The sequence below is a fragment of the Sporobolomyces koalae genome (genome assembly GCF_050403365.1).
Source record: "Sporobolomyces koalae JCM15063 DNA, S_koalae_JCM15063T_v1_ctg1, whole genome shotgun sequence".
NCBI classification, from domain to species: Eukaryota; Fungi; Basidiomycota; class Microbotryomycetes; order Sporidiobolales; family Sporidiobolaceae; genus Sporobolomyces; species Sporobolomyces koalae.
This window is the reverse complement of record NW_027481770.1, coordinates 171,943-189,077: the sequence shown is the minus strand read 5'-3', so window position 1 is coordinate 189,077 and position 17,135 is coordinate 171,943. Positions and strand designations below refer to the sequence as shown.

Here is a 17,135-nt window from a genome sequence, read left to right as displayed (position 1 = left end):
ATTCAGACATCTGCGCATGGCTACGACGCATGATGCCGATTCGCGCTCAAGCTTGTTGCAACAATATCTCGCGCGATGGACGACAACACGCCCACGCACTTCAATGTACTGATTGTGGGAACTGGGTTGGCCGAGTCTATCCTGGCTGCGTCAGTGACCGCGGATCCTCGTTGTCAAAGGTGGACTCGCTGCTGATCTGACCTCCTGTCGTCGTCGTCGCTCGCTCGCTGCAGTGCGCTGTCCAAATCGGGCTACTCGGTCCTGCAGCTCGACTCTGCACCTTACTACGGCACCGAACATGCTTCGCTGTCGCTCACCGAACTCGACCAGTGGGTGAGAGACCGTCCCGAACGGGCGCACGCATCTACCGGTCTTCGACCCGACCTCGTCTCGCGTTCGCAACGGTTCGCGCTGTCCCTGTTCCCCGTATTACTGCGAGCATCCGGACCCGGGATCGAGTTGCTTGTTCGGAGCAAAGTCGCGACCTATCTTCAGTTTGGCTTGCTTGCAGGCGTCGGACTTTGGACACCAGACTCGGACTCGGACTCGGACAACGTTCCCAAAGCGAAAGGCAAGGTCGAGCGGGTACCCGCCAGCAAAGCAGACGTGTTCAACGACCCGAACCTCTCTCTCATTGAGAAGAGGCGATTGACGAAACTGCTCCTGTTTGCGGCGAGTCAAGAGCCCCTCGAAACCGACCAGGTCCTCGCTGCGAGTGAGTCCTATCTTTACCATGCAGGAAGTCTGTACGACGCTGAGCCAGAGGCCGATCTAGATCCCGAAATCACGTGTCTCGAGTACCTCGCAAAGGCGTACAATCTTAAAGGAACTGTCGCAGAATCGCTCGCTTACGCGCTCGCACTGTGCTCCTCGCCTCAAGGTAAGTGTCATTGCCCTGGCTATGAGCAAGGGATCAGCTAACCTGTGGCTTTCGTTTTGTGGAGCAAGATCCCGCATTCGAAGCACTGCAACGATTGCGGAGCATCATTGATTCCGTCGGACGCTACGGTCCCTCGCCATATCTTGTCGGTCACTATGGAGGTGCTGGGGACCTTGTCGGTGGATTCTCAAGGTGACTTCACCCTTTCCTAGCAATACCCTAACTGCCGTAACCTTGACAAGTTTCTTGGCCTCGGGACGAGCCAGGATCTGCGCAGTATGGGGAGGAGGTCAAATCTTGGGCCGTCCGCTTTTGCCTCTTGATCTGTCGCCACCCGCCGGAACGCCAGTACCAGCTTCACAACCTCCGTTCATGGTACACGAGAATCCTCCGCCTCCACCGGCAAATCCTGCCGATCAGCAAACAGGAACACGACCTCTTGGGATCCCTGTGCAGCTCGAAGACAATGGAGAAGCCCCGACCATATTCACTGGTGACTGGGTCATCTCTTCTCCTCACCTCTTGCCAACCTTGTTCCCTTCTGCGGTTCGAGCTAGCACGACTCTTAGCACCCCTGAATCCGACACGCTCAATCTCGTAGCAATATTACCAACCCGCATTCCCTTCCCAGCTGCGGCGTCTAAGAACGACACCAGCGACGAAGGAGTGGCCGAAGAAACGCCAGCCAGTCTTAGCGATTCGAACCTGTTTGTGGTTCCACCGAAAGCGTTGGACGAGCGTGTAGGGACCGTCACGGCCTTGCAGCTCGGATCGGGGACCATGAGCTGTCCAGAAGGATACCGTACGTTGACTTTGAACCCACTCCCAAAAACCTTGACCCCGTTGTTCTTGACCGATACCAAGCCTGGCCACATCTCGAACAGACGTTCTGTACCTTTCTGCATCACTCCTCGCGCGCGCCGACAACGATGATCGGACAACACTCGATCTCACGCCTTACCTCGAATCGCTCGTCGCGCTCGCGCCTGAACCGATCGAACCGCTGTACACAGCAACGTATCGTACACCTGCATCTCCTCAAACTATCCTTGAAAACTCACTCCCCGCGAACCTGCTCGTAACCCCTACCTTGCCCTCACGAGGCAAGACCGCAGGGTTGATCACCACACTCGACGAAGTCGTCACCCTCGTCGAAGACATGTTTTGGAAAATCGTCGGACCCGAGGGTAAAGCAGAAGGGGTCGAATTCTTTCGAAAGGAGGTCACGACCGATCAGGACGAAGATTGAGACAAGATTATTTTCGTAGCTCTTGTCAACGAAAACCACAGTTTATTTCATTTTTGCGTTGGAAAAATAGGTCGGCGGGCTGAGTCGCAGAAAGGAGGAGAATGACAGGGGGTTCTGATTTGGAATGTATGCATGGCTGTCTTATGTCCTTTCTATAGCTACATAGAACCCTTGAGATGAAGCACTGCTCTTGTTCTTGTTCACTTCACTTGAACTCGACCTCGAGCTTATCGGTGTGACTCCCAGATCACACTAGGTTATCAGCTCAGTTCGAACTACCGCACCGATGAACGAGGAGATCCCGTCACTACCGAGACTATCCAACTCGGCCGATTATGCGAGTTGGGCGTTTACGATGAAGCACCTGCTCAAGGGAAAAGGTCTTTGGGGCTTCGTCGATGGGACGAACAAGAGACCGAGCACGTCTATCGCCGCCAACGTCGATCAGGACGCGATAAATGAATGGGATCAACTCGATTCACAAGCCATCACGTGGATTATATCGACGATCTCGCAGTCGGAAATGATACACATCATTTGTAGGGAAACAGCGAAAGAGGCGTGGGACGCGTTGGACAGGGTTCACAAGAAGCGAGGACACGTTGCTCAATAATGTTACAGCCTTCTCACACGAATCGTCAGCGTCGAATACAAGAATGGAGACAATCTCAATGAACACATCTCGTCGATGTTCAACATCGCCCTCGAACTCGCCGCCATCAACGAGAAGATTCCCGACCACTATCTAGTCGTCTTCCTACTCGCTTCCCTTGCCCAGTCGTGGGAATCCGTTGTCGCCACCGTCGAGGCTGTCGCTGGCGGAACGTCACCCGCCTCAGCTGCGGTCGTTAGTCAGAATCTCAAAGAAGGAGATCGAAGGAAGACCGCCTCAGAAACGTCGTTGTCAACAACAAAGTCGACCGCCGCAGCACTCGTCGCCCGACCTCCAGAAGGAGGCAGGAAGGACAAGCGAAACGTCGAATGCCATATCTGCAACAGAAAGGGGTCACTATGCCCGAGACTGTCGCAGTGACAAGAAGGATGGACACAACTCAGCTCGGAAGGCGTTCTCGAATGACGCCTTCTCCTTCTCCGCCACCGTCGTGACCCCCGTCGTCTAACGGTGGATGCGTTCGGAGGAGCTCGAGGTCTCTAGAAGTGGATCGTCGATTTTGGAGCCAGCCGCAACTTGATGGGCCGACTCGATTCTCTCGTCGACTTTGCCCACTCCCCAAATACCGTCGAAATTGCGAACGGTTCTCAGTCACGTGTCCGGAATACGGTTCCCTTTCTCTTTCCACAAGAGACGGGCCGACCATCCACCCCCCTCGCGTCTACTACTCCCCGAATCCGACGACTGGCCTTCTCGCGGTGTCGGGCATCACGTCGAAAGGCGGGACTGCAGCGTTCAGTGATGGAATCGCCACGATATTTCCCGGACTCACCAAGATCACGTCGACGATCCCTCGTACGACTTGTCAGCTCGACCTCGACCGCTCTCGGTTTCCACCACTAAACGATACAGGACTCCCTCCGACGTGATGCTCGACACGGCAAAAAGCCTAGCCGTCGCGTTCGGCAGGTGATAGACGCAAGGGAGGTGGATGGGCAGTCCGGTTCTGGCGGGAAGAGGAAGGGAACCGTATCTGGACATGTGACACGAGAACTTTGGGGGCGGTCATGACCATGTTTGAATTATAATTTTGCATTCTGCCTAGCAATGAGGAAGTTTTGTTCTTCTGCTTCTACGAGTCGGACTCGCTTCCAGATTCGCTACCTGATTCACTACCCGATTCGTCTGCATCATCAAACGTTCTCGTCTCGACCTCGTATCCGAGTTTTTCAAAGTTGGTAGCGATCTCTTCCATCTTGGCGAGTCCTGAAGCGATACTCGCGATCGACGATGCTGGGTCAAAGATGGGTTGAATGTACAGTTTGATCACCCGCAAGATGTCTTGTGCCGTCACGTCCTACAAGTTTCACCCACCATTTAGTAAGAGGGGGCGGGGGAGGAAAGACGTTCTGCTCTGCGAGACGGAAAGCGCACCTTGGTAGCAGCAAGAGCGATCCTGCCATGGTTCTCCGGCAAGCCCAAGAGCATGTTTGTGAAGGAAGAGTTGGCCTGCAGAAAAGAAAAAAAAGGAAAAACAAGAAAGGATCGAGTCAGGACTTGACTAGGACATAGCGTTGTACCGTGAACTTACAGCAGCACTAATGGTCGATTCCTTTGACGCCGTGTTGTACGCGAGCGAACTCTTGGCCGACTCGATCGTAAGATCATCAATTTCGAGCTGTGAACGTTGAGCTCGTCAAATTGTCAATTTTCAGCTGTTCAAAGGCGCAGGGCTTTCGTTCATGCTTACCTTGCCCGAGACAAGTTGATCAATCAAACCTTGCGCAGCGGTGAAAGCCGCGTAGGAGTCTGGAGATTTGAAGATCTGTCGCAAACAAAAAGACATTCAAAGTCAGTGAACAACGTTCTCGCCAAGACAGGTAGAAGAGGCTGCAACTCAACGCGATACGAGATGAGACCACTTTCAACATCGTGCGAGATTGAAGCGCCATACGCCAATCCGGCTCCACGAATCCATTTCCACAGGAATCCTTCCATCGCGTTGAGGACCGCTCGTGCGACTGTGAGCGCTGGCATGTCTGGGTGCGTGAACGAATCGGGAGCCCGTGCTGCGTGGTACCCAAACGAACTCTCGATCGACGAGAGACCGTACAAGACGATCTGTCACAGCGCAATACCGGTGAGAAACGAACGCAAAGGTCGAAAGGGCAGGCGGAAGAAATTATATCGCACCTTCTTGGCAGGCTTCTTGCCGAGTGGGCCCATCACGTCCTTCGACAGTTTTACCGGTGCAAGCTCCGATTTCTACAATGAGCAGAATGATGAGGAGAGGAAACTTGCAGAGAGCGGAAATGGCGGGAGAGACTAACCGGGAAAGGTTGAATAGCCTTAAAGTGTTCGAGCCAGCTCGAAACAGGCTTCTCCAGGGAAAGGATATCGCCCTTGACCTGTACGCGAATCGCTCGCGGGTTCGTAACTGCGCATTCCACGAACGAGGTCAGAGGCGGTCCGCTGAAGCAGGCGCACAACATGGTAACGTACGTCCTTGCCGGAAAGATTCGAACAGAGCAATGACAGCGTCAGGTTCCTCCTTGAGGCGAGCGGCGAACGCAGGTAGGAACTCGATTCGGTTCAGAAGGTTCATCGCGACGTTGGAACTGTTGGCGATTCCATTAATCGAAAAGTCAGCGCCAACTTGCACGACGTGGCTGATAGATGAGGAAGTTTCGGGATTTACCTGACGTCTTGGCAGATCAGTTTGCGGTAGGCGTTGTATGCGACGTCGTTACCTTCTCGCTTCTCCGACGGCAGACCTTGAATTGCTTTCGCTGCCGATATCTTGAGTCTGAAAACACAATGAGAGGAATACACGTGTCAGTCACTTCAATCGAACGACTGACAGAGGAAGTCCTGCGCGAGAGAGGAGTTCGAGGCTTACCGATCCACCGAGAATTTCGAGTGGTACAACAAGTCGGACAACCACGAAATGGCTTTCGTGTATTTCTCCTTGGCGACCTTGATCTTGAGCGTGACGCCTTCCTGCAGAGGTGAACTCGTATCGATCGAGTACGAGAGAGTTTCGGCATCGAGTTGCTTGACCACCTCTTCGTAGTCGAGCTCGGTTCCATCAGCGCGAGTGACCGGAAGCGTGAAGAACGAGTCGAGGTAGATTGGCAGGAGCGCGCGCAATTCCACTGGGTCGACGCCTTCGACATTCTCGGGGAAGAGTACGACCGAAATCTGTACGAATGCAGAGTTGATGTCTGTAATCTCACGAATATGTCAGCTACCTGGAAACCGTATGCATGTAAACGAGTACGGGGGAGCTCACGGTCGTATTGAACAAAGAGAGGCAACTGAGCGCTATCGGCATCGAGGTGTTCCTGAACTCGACCGGGTTTCTCGCTGTCCTCGCGAGCGACTCCACCACTGCGTCCAGTCTCGACCTTGATCCAGTCGATCCCGTTGACATCGGGAATTTTGAAATCCCGCAAGATCTCGGGCGGGATGGGTTTGTCGTTCTCGATTTGAGCGTGTTCGATTTTTTTGGCGAGTTCGGCGAGACCTTGTTCACCATACTTCTTGACGTTCGCGTCAACGACTGCTTTCGCGTCATCTCGTACCTTGTCTGCGAGCGCAGCAGAAGGTTTGCCGACGATCGTGAGTGCCGGAGCGCTGACGTAGAATCTGGTTTGTGCAGCAAGAAAAGACGTGTTGAGTCAAAGAGCAGTAGGACCAAAGTGATCACGAGGGAGGTCACATACTTGTCGAGAAGGTCGGCCCACTCTTGAGCAGACCAGCTCTCGAGCTTTTTGAAGTCGGCAAAGATCTTCATCGATTTGTCAAGATCCGATCCGTCGGCAGCACCATACGCAGCGTCTGGGAAAAAGCAATAAATGCAGTCGATCAGCAGAGATGAAGGTCAAACAAGAGCGTGCTAAGGACTGACCCGCAACAACCACATCGGACAGAGCTTCGGCGCCATCCGTCTCCATCGAGTTGAGCAGCGAAAGTTTCTGACGTTCAATCACGGTCGCCATGCGAGTCATATCGATGCCTTCCTTGACGATGCGAGCAAGAGTGTCTCGGAACTTCTTCGGCAGCGTGTCGAGGAGTTCGGCCGGTACCGACGACAGGTAGACCGTCAGGACCGTGATATTGGCAGTCGAGCTGTAGAACGTGATGTCTGTCGCGCCGATTCGTGAGATGAGATGATCATGACAAGAATCGACAGTGAAGTGTAGAAATTTAGCTCACCGGTACAAGCGGGATCTTCGATTTCGACAAACTCCTTGAAGAGCGGCGAAACGGCAGAGTCGGTGAGATATTGACCCAAGAGTTCGAGCGCGTTGTCGGTCAAAAAGTCGTTGTGAGGCACTCCAATCCAACTCATCATGAGCTCTCCAACCGATTCGTCCTTTTCCGGGAACGGCACGACTTCGGTCGAATCCGACTCGATCTTGGGAGGGTTTGCCGCCGTGCTTGATTCGACAAATGGACGGATCCAACCAGGAGGTCGTACTCCCTTGTTTTGCCCGTGCGCGACGATAGAAGGAATCACTTCGTCTGTCATCGTTTGCAGGAGGACGGTCGGATCGAGCGAGCGTCCGCTGACGTGAACAGTGATGTTCTGCGGAACGTACATCGCCTTGTGGTACTCCCGGACTGCGGTAAACAGAACAGGTCACTCCGCTTGTCGTCCAGGAGAAAAGAGCCTGTGTCGGTACTCACTCTCTTGAGCTTTGAGAACCCTAAGCGCTTTGAGCAGACCGCCGGTCTCCGACCGCAAGGCATTCTTTTCCGAGTACAACGTTTCTTGTTGCCTAAAACGACAAGACACTTGTATTTGTGGGCACCAAGCGAAAGTAATTTGAAGATAGGGAAGAAATCGACGAACCGGAGGTGCATGAGATCGCTACTGCCTTGTTCTCGACCTTGCATTTCGCCAAACACGACTCCGCCCTCTTCACCTTTTCCGCTAATGTTGAAGACTTCGGTCACAAACCCTTCGTCCGTGATCGTGCTACATTTGGGTTAACGCGATTCAGCAAACTTTTTGAAAGAAGAGGGAACGCCATATTCAGCGAGAACATGTCTACGTACGGGTACAAAACGTGGTCGAGGAACACGGGCAAAATCTTGAGGAATCCTTCAGATCCAGCTGTTCCAATCGTGTATGCTGTAGTCTATCAGGGGGAAATCGCACTCCATGAGACCTAAGCGATGCGCGAAACAAGGAGGAAAAAAAGAGCTTACTTCGGTAGCAGTCCAGGCATTGGTACCAGTGGCGAAAGATCGGCTGGTGATTCGAGACCAAGGATATCATGAGCGACGAGGAGGGAAGAACGGAAAAGAGAGAGACGAACTTGGCGAGAGTGTCGAGTACGCCCTTGTACGGGTACTTCTCGGAACCAAGGAAGACGAGATGCTCGAGAGTGTGAGGTCTGCCACTCGCTATACGACAGCATTCCCGGTTCAGCATGACGAGGTTTTGTGAATCGACAAATAGCAACTGACCATCAAAGATTTCGGTCACGACACTGAAGTAGCCCTGCACGAGCGGACCTATTCGATGTGGATGAGTTGTCGAGTGAGACCCAGGCAAAAGAGAGAAAGAGGGAGATAGACGGACCTTCAACCCCTGACCACACCACTTTGAGACCCGTCGACTCGCTCTCCCATTTCGCGAGTTGCACTCCGTTCGCGAAATCCAATTCGGGTTCAGTCACGAGTTGAAAGTCTCCCACCCTTTTAGGAATCTCGATCCGTTCTGGTCGAGTCGAACCAGACGTCGTCGGGAGCAACGAGGAATTCATGACTGCAGCCATTGATGCACTGGCAGGAACCGAGTTGCTGAAGGTACGTTTGCGAGGGACTGTGCTCGTGAGACTGGACGGGCCAGGAGTCGAGTGGATCGCCACGGTGGGCAGAAGGCGGTGCGGGAACGCGGTGATCGCGTTCGAGAACGAACGCTGCGAGAACAACGAGAGCGGGCGGTACGCGAAGCGGTGAGTCGACGCTCGTAGACCCTGATTGAGCAGGCGAGCCAGGATCGACAAGTGGAGCAAAACAGTCCTGAATGCAGAAAGCAGCAATTGCGCGGTCCTCGAAATCTCGCAAGTTTCCCCCCGGAGTCCGCTGGGTCCCCTTGCATCGCTGACGTCTCTCTTCTCTCGCTCACTTCATCTCTCGCGCACACTGAGACGCAGTAGCGAAGGCAAGACCTTGCTTGCTTGCAATATCTAATTTATAACTGCTTCTTCCTTCAATTTTGGCTGTCGAATCATCTCGAATTGAGGTTACGAGTCTTTCCCGGTTCCTACCTCACGCGTGGCTCAAGGAATCCGGACGTGAATGCTCTTGGCTCGAGTAACCGCATCGAATCCGTATCTCGACAACGAGATGCCTCGTCCTGACTCTTTAACTCCAGTCCAGGGAAGCGACGGTTCGAGGTAGTCTACAATCCGTCATCGTTGTCATTTGACGACCCAGACATCAGCTTCGACCCTCTGACCGATTCACCCTCCGAAAAAAGCACTCACCGCATCGGTTCATAAACACGGTACCGGTATCAATCTCGTCGACGATCGCTTCGAACGCCGACTCGTCTTGCGTCCATACGGAGCACGTGAGCCCGTACGGAGAGTCATTGATCAATCGAACCGCTTCTTCATCAGACTTGACCTGTCCGAACGAACGAATGAGCGGTCATGTGGTCAACCCAACGAATTTTCTCACACGAGCTGGATTAGATTGGCACGTACCTTCATGAGTCCGACGACCGGTCCAAACGTCTCTTCGCTCATAACTTTCATCGAGTGATCGACATTGATCAAGACCTGCGGCGCAACGTACGTCGTACCTTCTTTCGCTTCAGGAAAGTCGGACTCGTCGATCAATGCGTGAGCACCCTTTGAAACTGTCGACCGAAGAAACAGAAAACAGTGAGTTTTAGAATATCTCGAGTCTCATGCAGATCTGAAAGAGATGATCAAGACGAACCCGCTTCTTTGACGTGTTCGCGAATTGTCGCTGCAGATCTTAACGAGATGACAGGACCCAGAGTCGTTTCCTGCTCACGAGGATCTCCAAGTTTGTATTCCTACACAGTCGATGCACCCACGAAAAAAGTATGAGCGAGCGCGAACGCCATTCGAAAGCGAGAGGAAACAGTCTCTTCGCACCTTGACCACTTTCGTGACTTGCTCGACGACGGCATCGTAGATACTTTCGTGCACGTACACGCGCTCGACCGCACAACAAGATTGTCCCGAATTGAAGAAAGCTCCATCGACCACGTTCTCGGCGGCGTATGCGGGATCGCAATCTGATGAAACCCCTCTCAGCACTCGGTCGCTTGCAAATTCAGAGAAGGGAAAGAATGTCTTTTGAGAGTTCTCACCTTTGCGAATGTATGCCGCGTCTTTGCCTCCGAGTTCCAATCCGACCATTTTGAACGTTCCGTGCTTGTCGGCCGCTTCAGCTGCCGTCTTTTCCACCCGTTTGCCATTCGCGACCGAGCCAGTGAACGACACGAACGGGATCTTGGGATGTCCGACGAGGTAGTCCATTTGTGCGGGAGTCAAATGCACGGTCTGTTACCGCAGATTGTTCTAGTCAGCTGTTGAGGTGTTGTGATGATTTCGCAGTCAAAAAATTAGTTCACCTGAATGAGATCTTTGGGGAGTCCGGCCGCTTCGAACGACTCTTGAATGCGTTCTGCGACGAGCGGAGTTTGAGGCGAAGGTTTCAAGATGACAGAGTTTCCAGCAACGAGCGCCGGAATGAGCGCGTTGACTTGGATCATGTCTGTTTTCTCGGACAAGCGGCGGCGAACGGATCAGCTTTAAGCATCATTGTTCGAGCGACGGATGCGACTGACAGGGGAACTAAATGTCATCGAGATTTTCGGTTCAGGTCAGAAATCGATAGTGATTCCGGAGGAAGAGTATCTTATGCGATACAGACTAGACGAAAGAACTCACGTTCCAAGCACCGACAAGCAAGCACACTCCGACGGGAGCTCTCCTAATGATACGCCTGAACGCTTGCGGTCGGTCAGGACCGACGTGTTCGTCTCGAAGTGCACTTTGTGCTTGTGCGAGTAACCACATGCCACGGTCTTCGAACGTGCTGAACTCGGAGTTGGTGTAACGGATTGGGCGCCCCATTTGCTGCGTCAGTTCGGGACCCAGGTCGGATGCACGACTCGCGAGATGTTTGATCCCTTTCTCGACGAGTGCGATACGTTCGTCGAGTGGGACTTTGCGCCAGGCGAGGTACGCCGAGTGAGATGCATCGACGGCAGCGTCGAGTGTCGAAGTTGAACTTGCGAGTGGGCGAGTGACGATCGCTTGTCCCGTGATGGGAGAGATGGTCGTCTGAGTGGTCTGAGCATCTGCTACTTGAGTTTGAGCGGTGGCGTCGTAAGAGGCAGACATGTTGTTGGTGTCAAGATGCGAGATAGAGATAAAGAACCGGGTTTTAGGGCGCCACTTTGGCGCGTCTAACCGCGCTCTCTCTCTGATAACAAGGAATTTCGACGGGGGTATATGGATCGTATTGCGTAATTCTTTCTGTATTTTCCAACACAGCGTATTCAAATAAGCCGCTCTTCTGGACTAGAATCGCTTGGCGTCCCTCGTCGCTTTGCGCGCTTTGAACGCCATGACGCCTACGACGACCACGATGACCAGTAACAGCCACTTGATGAGCGAGAACAGGAACGAGAAGAATCCTGAACCTGGCCGACCTCCCTTCCTGGGAGGCGGAGAGTTCTGCGAAAACGAAAAATCGAGCGTGTCAGCGAGACGTCCACCGATCGCTATTTTCGTTAGCTCAACTCACCCCAGCTGAAGGCGGGTGGTATGCCACGTTCGACGTCGTGATCGAGACAATGTCGTGTGCATCTGATGCGCGAAACGGGTCAGAGGTTGGAATACATGCGGGCACGCGCAGAAAATCGAAACCTACCGCTGACATCGCCCGTCACGGCAGAGAAGCCCAAGAATGGGTTCTGCGGTAGCTCGAGGCCCTCGACAACAAAGCACGTTGTCCACTCGTCCCACTTGTTGTGATGAATCGCGAGCTGCAAGGGCGAGTTGTGTGCGACCCAGGGTCAATCCTCGAGATGCACTTTTCTCAAACACGATACGAAATACTCACCTCGGTGAACTTGCCACGGAAATACGTCAATCGAGCCTTTGCTGCAACGTCTGTTCTCCTAAAGTCGAGCTGTCCTCGGAAACACTGGAATGTCAGAATCCCCCGGTACAGTTGCACCAGATGCAGCTTAAGGCGGACGAACCGAACACGCTCCAATCTCTTGCCCCTGACCATCCTTGCCAGAGTCGTACGACTTTTTGCCGTCGTTGAGAATCGCATAGATGCGAGGGAACGAGTAGGCATGTCGCGAGTTGGCACTGAATGGCCCTCGAAAACCGAGTCAGCGTGCAGTCGCACAACAACACCTGAGGGAGAGGAATGATGGTTCACTAGGTGTCGAAGAAGATGCCGAGTCCATCCCAAAAGTCGGTGCTGCCAAACACGGGTCCACTTCCCGCTCGACCTTTGGTCAACCACATGGCGAACCCGTCTCCGAACAAAGTCGAACTCTTGCCGTCAACTCGGAACTCGAATTCAATCTCGAACGAGTTGGGCGCGAGGGCGAGTCGAGACCACAACCACCCCGATTGGGACGCGCGATCTTGGGTCAGGCGAATGTGCTTGTTCGTGTTGACGATGGTTGAACCTCCAAAATCGAACCAACGATTCTGCAGGTCCGAATCGACATATGCTGTTTTTGGGAAATCTCTAGCATGTCAGTAAAAGTCGGGGGTCTTCGAAAGGGTCAGAGGCAAGCGAAAGAGACTCACGTGCGTAGAGGGAATGGGTTCGCAAGGGGACCGTCTTTTCAGTGTTGCCTCGCAGACTCTCGACTTTGGTAGCTGGTGATCCCGACTTGGCGTGTGCGACGGTCGAGCACGAGAGGATGAGCGCGACGAGCGACACGAGCGTCGCGATGAGGTGTCGCGGTGTCCGCCTCCGTATCGGCACGGGCGCACTTGTTGGCGACATGTTGCTGGTCAAGGAAGTGAATGTACTGCTGTTACGTCGGGGCAGGTGAGGTGGATTGGCAAGACAGTCGTCACACGGCGACGAGGTTCCGACACGACTATGGATTCGAAATGCAGGCTGTCCGTGACGCGTTGATTGAGTTATTGCCGAGTTTCTGGCCTGATTGCGCTTGAGTGCAACCAGTTCGGATGTCGGCTAGTCGAGCGGTTCCAAGTGGAGGAGTGGTGCGGAACGCTGAATTAGCCTCGTTACACGCGCGCGCGTATATAATGAATTGCAAGTTTCGCGGTAACTCGAAACGCTCAACGCTCCGTTCCATACTATACAATGCGTCAGGAAAAAAGACTTGCAATTAAAGATCGCCTATAGGACAACAGAGAGCAAGATAGGTACAGGTAGACAGAAAGCAATTGTTCTATACCAAACGTTGGGGATGCTGCTCGTCGTGCGGTCTCTCGTCATCGTGGTCGACCCGAGGGGGTGCAGTAGGAGTTGGCAATTGAGCTTGCGGCGCGGCAGGAGCTTGTCCCGGTACTGGACGAGCAGCGAATGCGTGAGGATCCCGCTGGTTCTGAGGTCGTTGTCGAAAGTATACGAGCCACCTGGTATACAAGATCGAGTCAGCAATCCTGACAGCAGCTTCCATCTCGACCAAGTTCAGGTGTTTTCAATACTCACGCAAGAATCATGCACAGCGCAATGATCGCGACCGTGCCTCCGAAATCTCCTTCGTCTTCAATGTAAAACTCGTCCTCTTCGTCTTCTCCCGCACCTGGTCTCGATCTCGATCTCGTTACTTGATCTTGTCCATACTCGAACTGCTGCTGCTCGCCTTCGACACTTGCCCTCTTGGCGATCTTGCCAGCCGCAGGTTCAGCAGCGGCTTTGCCTGGCACGGTTCCTTGGTGGTACGCGACTGGTTCCGGTTCTGGTCCGGGTTCGAATCCCCAACTCCTCTGAATGTCTCTCCAAGCTCTCCCGAATCCCCATCCGCCCTGAGGTACGAACCCGTGTTGTTGTTGTTCTTGGTCCGGCGAGAGCGGGTCAGGGTCTTTGCCAAACACTGACAAGGCATTCATCTCGTCCGAAGGGGAGAACACGACGTGGTACATCGCTCGGAGGTACAACGAGATGAGGGACAAGCTTGATGGAAAGTACGCGTTTGGTGAGGTTTCGAGCGCCGAGTCCAAGTAGCGTTTCGCGAGATGGAAATCCTGATACCGCGTGTGCAAGTACAGCGTCAGCACTCAAGTTAACAGAGTTGTCCCGATACGAGAGATGATTGCCATACTTGAGGGACGCCGTGTCCAGTCTCGTGCATCCACCCAAGGTTCCACATCGCCATGGCACTCAATCGACTCGTCGCGGCACTCTGGTAAAAAGTCGCCGCTTTCTCGTACTGAGGTGTCCCACGGCCTATCGAATCTTGTGATCCTTCTGCGCCAGCGTCTACAGAAACCGCCGACGTACCGATCCCTTTGAAGTAGTAGTCTCCGAGTTTGACGAGAGCGTCGACGTTGTCTTGAGCGGCCGAGCGCGTCCAGTACGTCAAAGCAATCCTGTCCGTCTCGTCCGAGCCTACAGGAGCTTGATCGAGCAACGGGACTCGAATTCGTGATTTGTCTAGTGATCGAACGAGAGCATGAGCGGATTCAGCACGACAAATGGCCTGGAACTTCAGTAGAGGCAAACCCGACTCACCTCGATCGAGAATCCATGCGACATTGTTTTGCGCGACTTCGTACCCTCGCTCCGCCATGATCCAGTATCCCAACAAGGCCGTCCTGAGATCCCCTTGTTCCCGAGCTTTCTCCGCTTCGAACCACACCTCGTGATCCCAATCACCTCGTTCGGCCACGTGTTTGTAAAACGAGACCATGACGGGACAGTGGTCGACCGCTCCTGCGTTCGGAGTCGAAGGTTGTCCTTGTTGCGCAGCGAGTTCGGCGAGGTAGTAGTACGATTGAAACGTGTCGGTTTGACGCATCCCGTCGGATCGAATCGCAGCTTCAAAGAATCCGGTTGCAAGTACGTTCTCTCCACGACCTGTTCCGAAGGAAATTGAGAAACGCGTCAATCCAGTATTTTTAGAGAACGCAAGATGTGCACAGATTGGAATTGGAGCTTACCAAAGTGGTATTTGCCCAAGTTGACTTGAGCTTCGGCAAGGTCTTGCTGAGCGGCAGCGTGAAAGTGAGCGAGAGCGATTTTGAGGTTGCGTTCGACTCCCAAGCCATCGCGGTACATGATTCCCAAACCATTGTGACATTCTCGATCGAGCTGAAACAACCACGAGTTCGATCGTTGCTGCATGAGAAAAAACGAAACACGATTCTCGAGAGAATCCAAGGAAAAAACTGACCCTAGTCGAACCCCGTTTGAACCACAGGAATGCTTTTTGTAGGTTGACATTGACTCCTTCTCCCCTGAGGTACATCTTGCCGAGGTATCCTGCCGCCAATCCGGAAAGCATTTGAGTCGCATCATCCGCTCGATCACTCTTGCGGTCAAGTTTCGGATCGTAGAATCCAAGTTTGCCGACCTTGTTGGTTCCGGATCCTGACAACTGTTGTTGATCGACAACTACGGAGCGTTGTTGTTGTTGCTGTTGTTGATGGTTTGCCGATGAAGAGAATGTACCCCATTTAGGGTCCCACATGGCTTCTCTTCCATCTGAAGTCCACATCTGTTTCCCGAGTTTCGCAAACCATTTGAAACTGCGACCAAAGTCTCGACCTCCCGCACCCAAACTAACCGCCGAAGCTCGCGCCCGGTTCAACCTCGGTCTCGTTCCAGAATGTTGATCTCCAACTCCGAACCCTCCATAGTACAGTTTCGCCAACCTGTACATGTATGCCGGATCTCCCCGATCGGCATGGAACTGGTGAAACTCGATCAAGTCGTTCCATTCCTGTTTCGTTTGACTCGTTGAACCTCCAGTCGAGAGTGTGGGAGGTTTCGAACTCGCTCCCGGTCCATACACGCCTCCAGACAGATCCGACAGGCGCAATTTCGCGGGTGAGAGGTGACGTCCTCCTGGAGGTCCCGAATTGAACGTCCGAACCGCTGTAGCCCGAACAGAGTTCAGTCGCCAGTACTCGATGACGGCCAGAGAGGAGGGGCACACTGCTCACCTGCTTCAGCCGCAGATTTGTACCAGGGAAGAGCATCTTGACAACTCTGTTTCGTGCCGATCCCGGCCCAGTGTCGATATCCGACGGTCATGCTCGCCGGAACATGACCCGACAACGCCGCAAACGTGTAATGCAGAAGAGCCTTTAAGATGCAGCAAGTTCAGACTCCTGCAGGTCAGAAGATGAGAGAGACGAAGACAACGTACAGAACCTTGATGACCTCGTCCCTCGGGGCGTTCTGGCACAGCTCGACCATAGTTGGTCCCGTACAAGAACCCGAGTTTGTACTGGGCATCTGAATCTCCGGACCGTTCGCTCGCGAGCGTATAAAATTCGAATGCTCGGGTTGAATTGGAGGGCAAAGTCAGGTGACCCGTCTGGGGTCAAGGAAGAGCGGATCAGCGTATTTGAAAGAGCTTCAGCGGATCGAAAGTAAACTTACGAGATGCAAGTCTCCTAGCAGAGTCCACGAGGGTCCACTGCCCTGTTCGCCTGCCCGCGTCAATAGGCGCACCACTTCTGCGATCGCTTCGGTCGTTTCTTGGTCGTTGAGCGTAGCGGCGGCACCCGTCGCAAACTGGTTCAACCGTTCTCTCCATCGAGTCGGATCTCGTGCGGCTCGGCTCGATCGAGTGAGACTCGAACTCGGTCGGTCGATTGTAAACTTGTCGACGAGTTGTTTGAGCGCGAGCACGGCGCGTTTGATGCTCAAGTCCCATTCGCCTCGCGAGCGGTCTTTCGGTCTGCCCGCGTACAATCGCTCGACTAGTGTTTTGATGGCGTTGACCGTGTTTGTGCCGAGATGGCGTTCGAGCGGATCGAGGAGCGAGGAGGAAGTGGACACAGTTGCGAGGTGCGGGAGGTACGGAGTTCTCGGGTCTGCATGCGCCGTGTGGAGGGTGATCGAATCGAGCAAAGACACGGCGAGGTCGTGCAGGTCTTGTGGGGACAGGGTATGCAGATCAAGCGCAGGCGCAGGTGGGGCGGCGGCGGGAGGAGTACGGCGAGTTCCATCGTGCTGTCTCAAGTTTTGGCCCGTGTGTAGTCCAAACGCAAGTTGGTGCTGAGCATGTACGACTAGAAGATCGCAGTAAGTGCGAGAATGCCGAGAGAGCGGTGCATGACGATTCAGTCTCGGAGTTTCACGGGACTATGAGTGGGATCACTTACCGTGTAGGACTAGACACAGCTGTACGTAGACCCCTACAGCTCGCATCGCCA

General features: G+C 53.7%; 6 protein-coding genes across 6 annotated transcripts; 2 read left to right on the top strand and 4 right to left on the bottom strand.

Moving 5' to 3' along the window:
• Nucleotides 1-75: 75 nt before the first annotated feature.
• JCM15063_003226 (uncharacterized protein) lies at nt 76-2,129 on the top strand (the record flags this gene model as incomplete). Its single annotated transcript, XM_076675147.1, has 6 exons — nt 76-149; nt 234-715; nt 776-880; nt 949-1,072; nt 1,147-1,682; nt 1,765-2,129. The coding sequence occupies 6 exons, from the start codon at nt 76-78 to the stop codon at nt 2,127-2,129; spliced, it is 1,686 nt and encodes a 561-aa protein (XP_076537231.1).
• Nucleotides 2,130-2,415: 286 nt separating this feature from the next.
• On the top strand, nt 2,416-3,162 carry JCM15063_003225 (uncharacterized protein; the record flags this gene model as incomplete). The annotated part of the gene is made up of 2 exons (XM_076675146.1): nt 2,416-2,621; nt 2,772-3,162. The coding sequence occupies 2 exons, from the start codon at nt 2,416-2,418 to the stop codon at nt 3,160-3,162; spliced, it is 597 nt and encodes a 198-aa protein (XP_076537230.1).
• A 712-nt stretch (nt 3,163-3,874) lies between these two features.
• Nucleotides 3,875-8,889, bottom strand: SDD3 (Sdd3p; the record flags this gene model as incomplete). The annotated part of the gene is made up of 22 exons (XM_076675145.1): nt 3,875-4,099; nt 4,177-4,251; nt 4,334-4,420; nt 4,493-4,567; nt 4,645-4,863; nt 4,936-5,007; nt 5,073-5,179; nt 5,245-5,360; nt 5,441-5,548; nt 5,642-5,966; nt 6,035-6,390; nt 6,468-6,582; nt 6,653-6,889; nt 6,961-7,368; nt 7,435-7,526; nt 7,601-7,726; nt 7,807-7,889; nt 7,960-8,002; nt 8,070-8,157; nt 8,221-8,268; nt 8,336-8,778; nt 8,885-8,889. The coding sequence occupies 22 exons, from the start codon at nt 8,887-8,889 to the stop codon at nt 3,875-3,877; spliced, it is 3,453 nt and encodes a 1,150-aa protein (XP_076537229.1).
• A 149-nt stretch (nt 8,890-9,038) lies between these two features.
• JCM15063_003223 (aldehyde dehydrogenase family protein) lies at nt 9,039-11,144 on the bottom strand (the record flags this gene model as incomplete). Its single annotated transcript, XM_076675144.1, has 9 exons — nt 9,039-9,160; nt 9,246-9,387; nt 9,468-9,622; nt 9,706-9,805; nt 9,888-10,030; nt 10,106-10,298; nt 10,370-10,512; nt 10,586-10,592; nt 10,689-11,144. 9 exons carry the CDS (start codon nt 11,142-11,144, stop codon nt 9,039-9,041), a joined length of 1,461 nt encoding a protein of 486 aa, XP_076537228.1.
• Nucleotides 11,145-11,324: 180 nt separating this feature from the next.
• Nucleotides 11,325-12,780, bottom strand: UIP5 (Uip5p; the record flags this gene model as incomplete). Its single annotated transcript, XM_076675143.1, has 7 exons — nt 11,325-11,480; nt 11,551-11,612; nt 11,677-11,791; nt 11,869-11,937; nt 12,011-12,125; nt 12,199-12,499; nt 12,579-12,780. 7 exons carry the CDS (start codon nt 12,778-12,780, stop codon nt 11,325-11,327), a joined length of 1,020 nt encoding a protein of 339 aa, XP_076537227.1.
• A 415-nt stretch (nt 12,781-13,195) lies between these two features.
• On the bottom strand, nt 13,196-17,130 carry HRD3 (ubiquitin ligase complex subunit HRD3; the record flags this gene model as incomplete). The annotated part of the gene is made up of 11 exons (XM_076675142.1): nt 13,196-13,382; nt 13,459-13,994; nt 14,072-14,196; nt 14,251-14,403; nt 14,482-14,826; nt 14,910-15,060; nt 15,143-15,846; nt 15,915-16,056; nt 16,121-16,291; nt 16,357-16,991; nt 17,085-17,130. The coding sequence occupies 11 exons, from the start codon at nt 17,128-17,130 to the stop codon at nt 13,196-13,198; spliced, it is 3,195 nt and encodes a 1,064-aa protein (XP_076537226.1).
• Nucleotides 17,131-17,135: the final 5 nt, after the last annotated feature.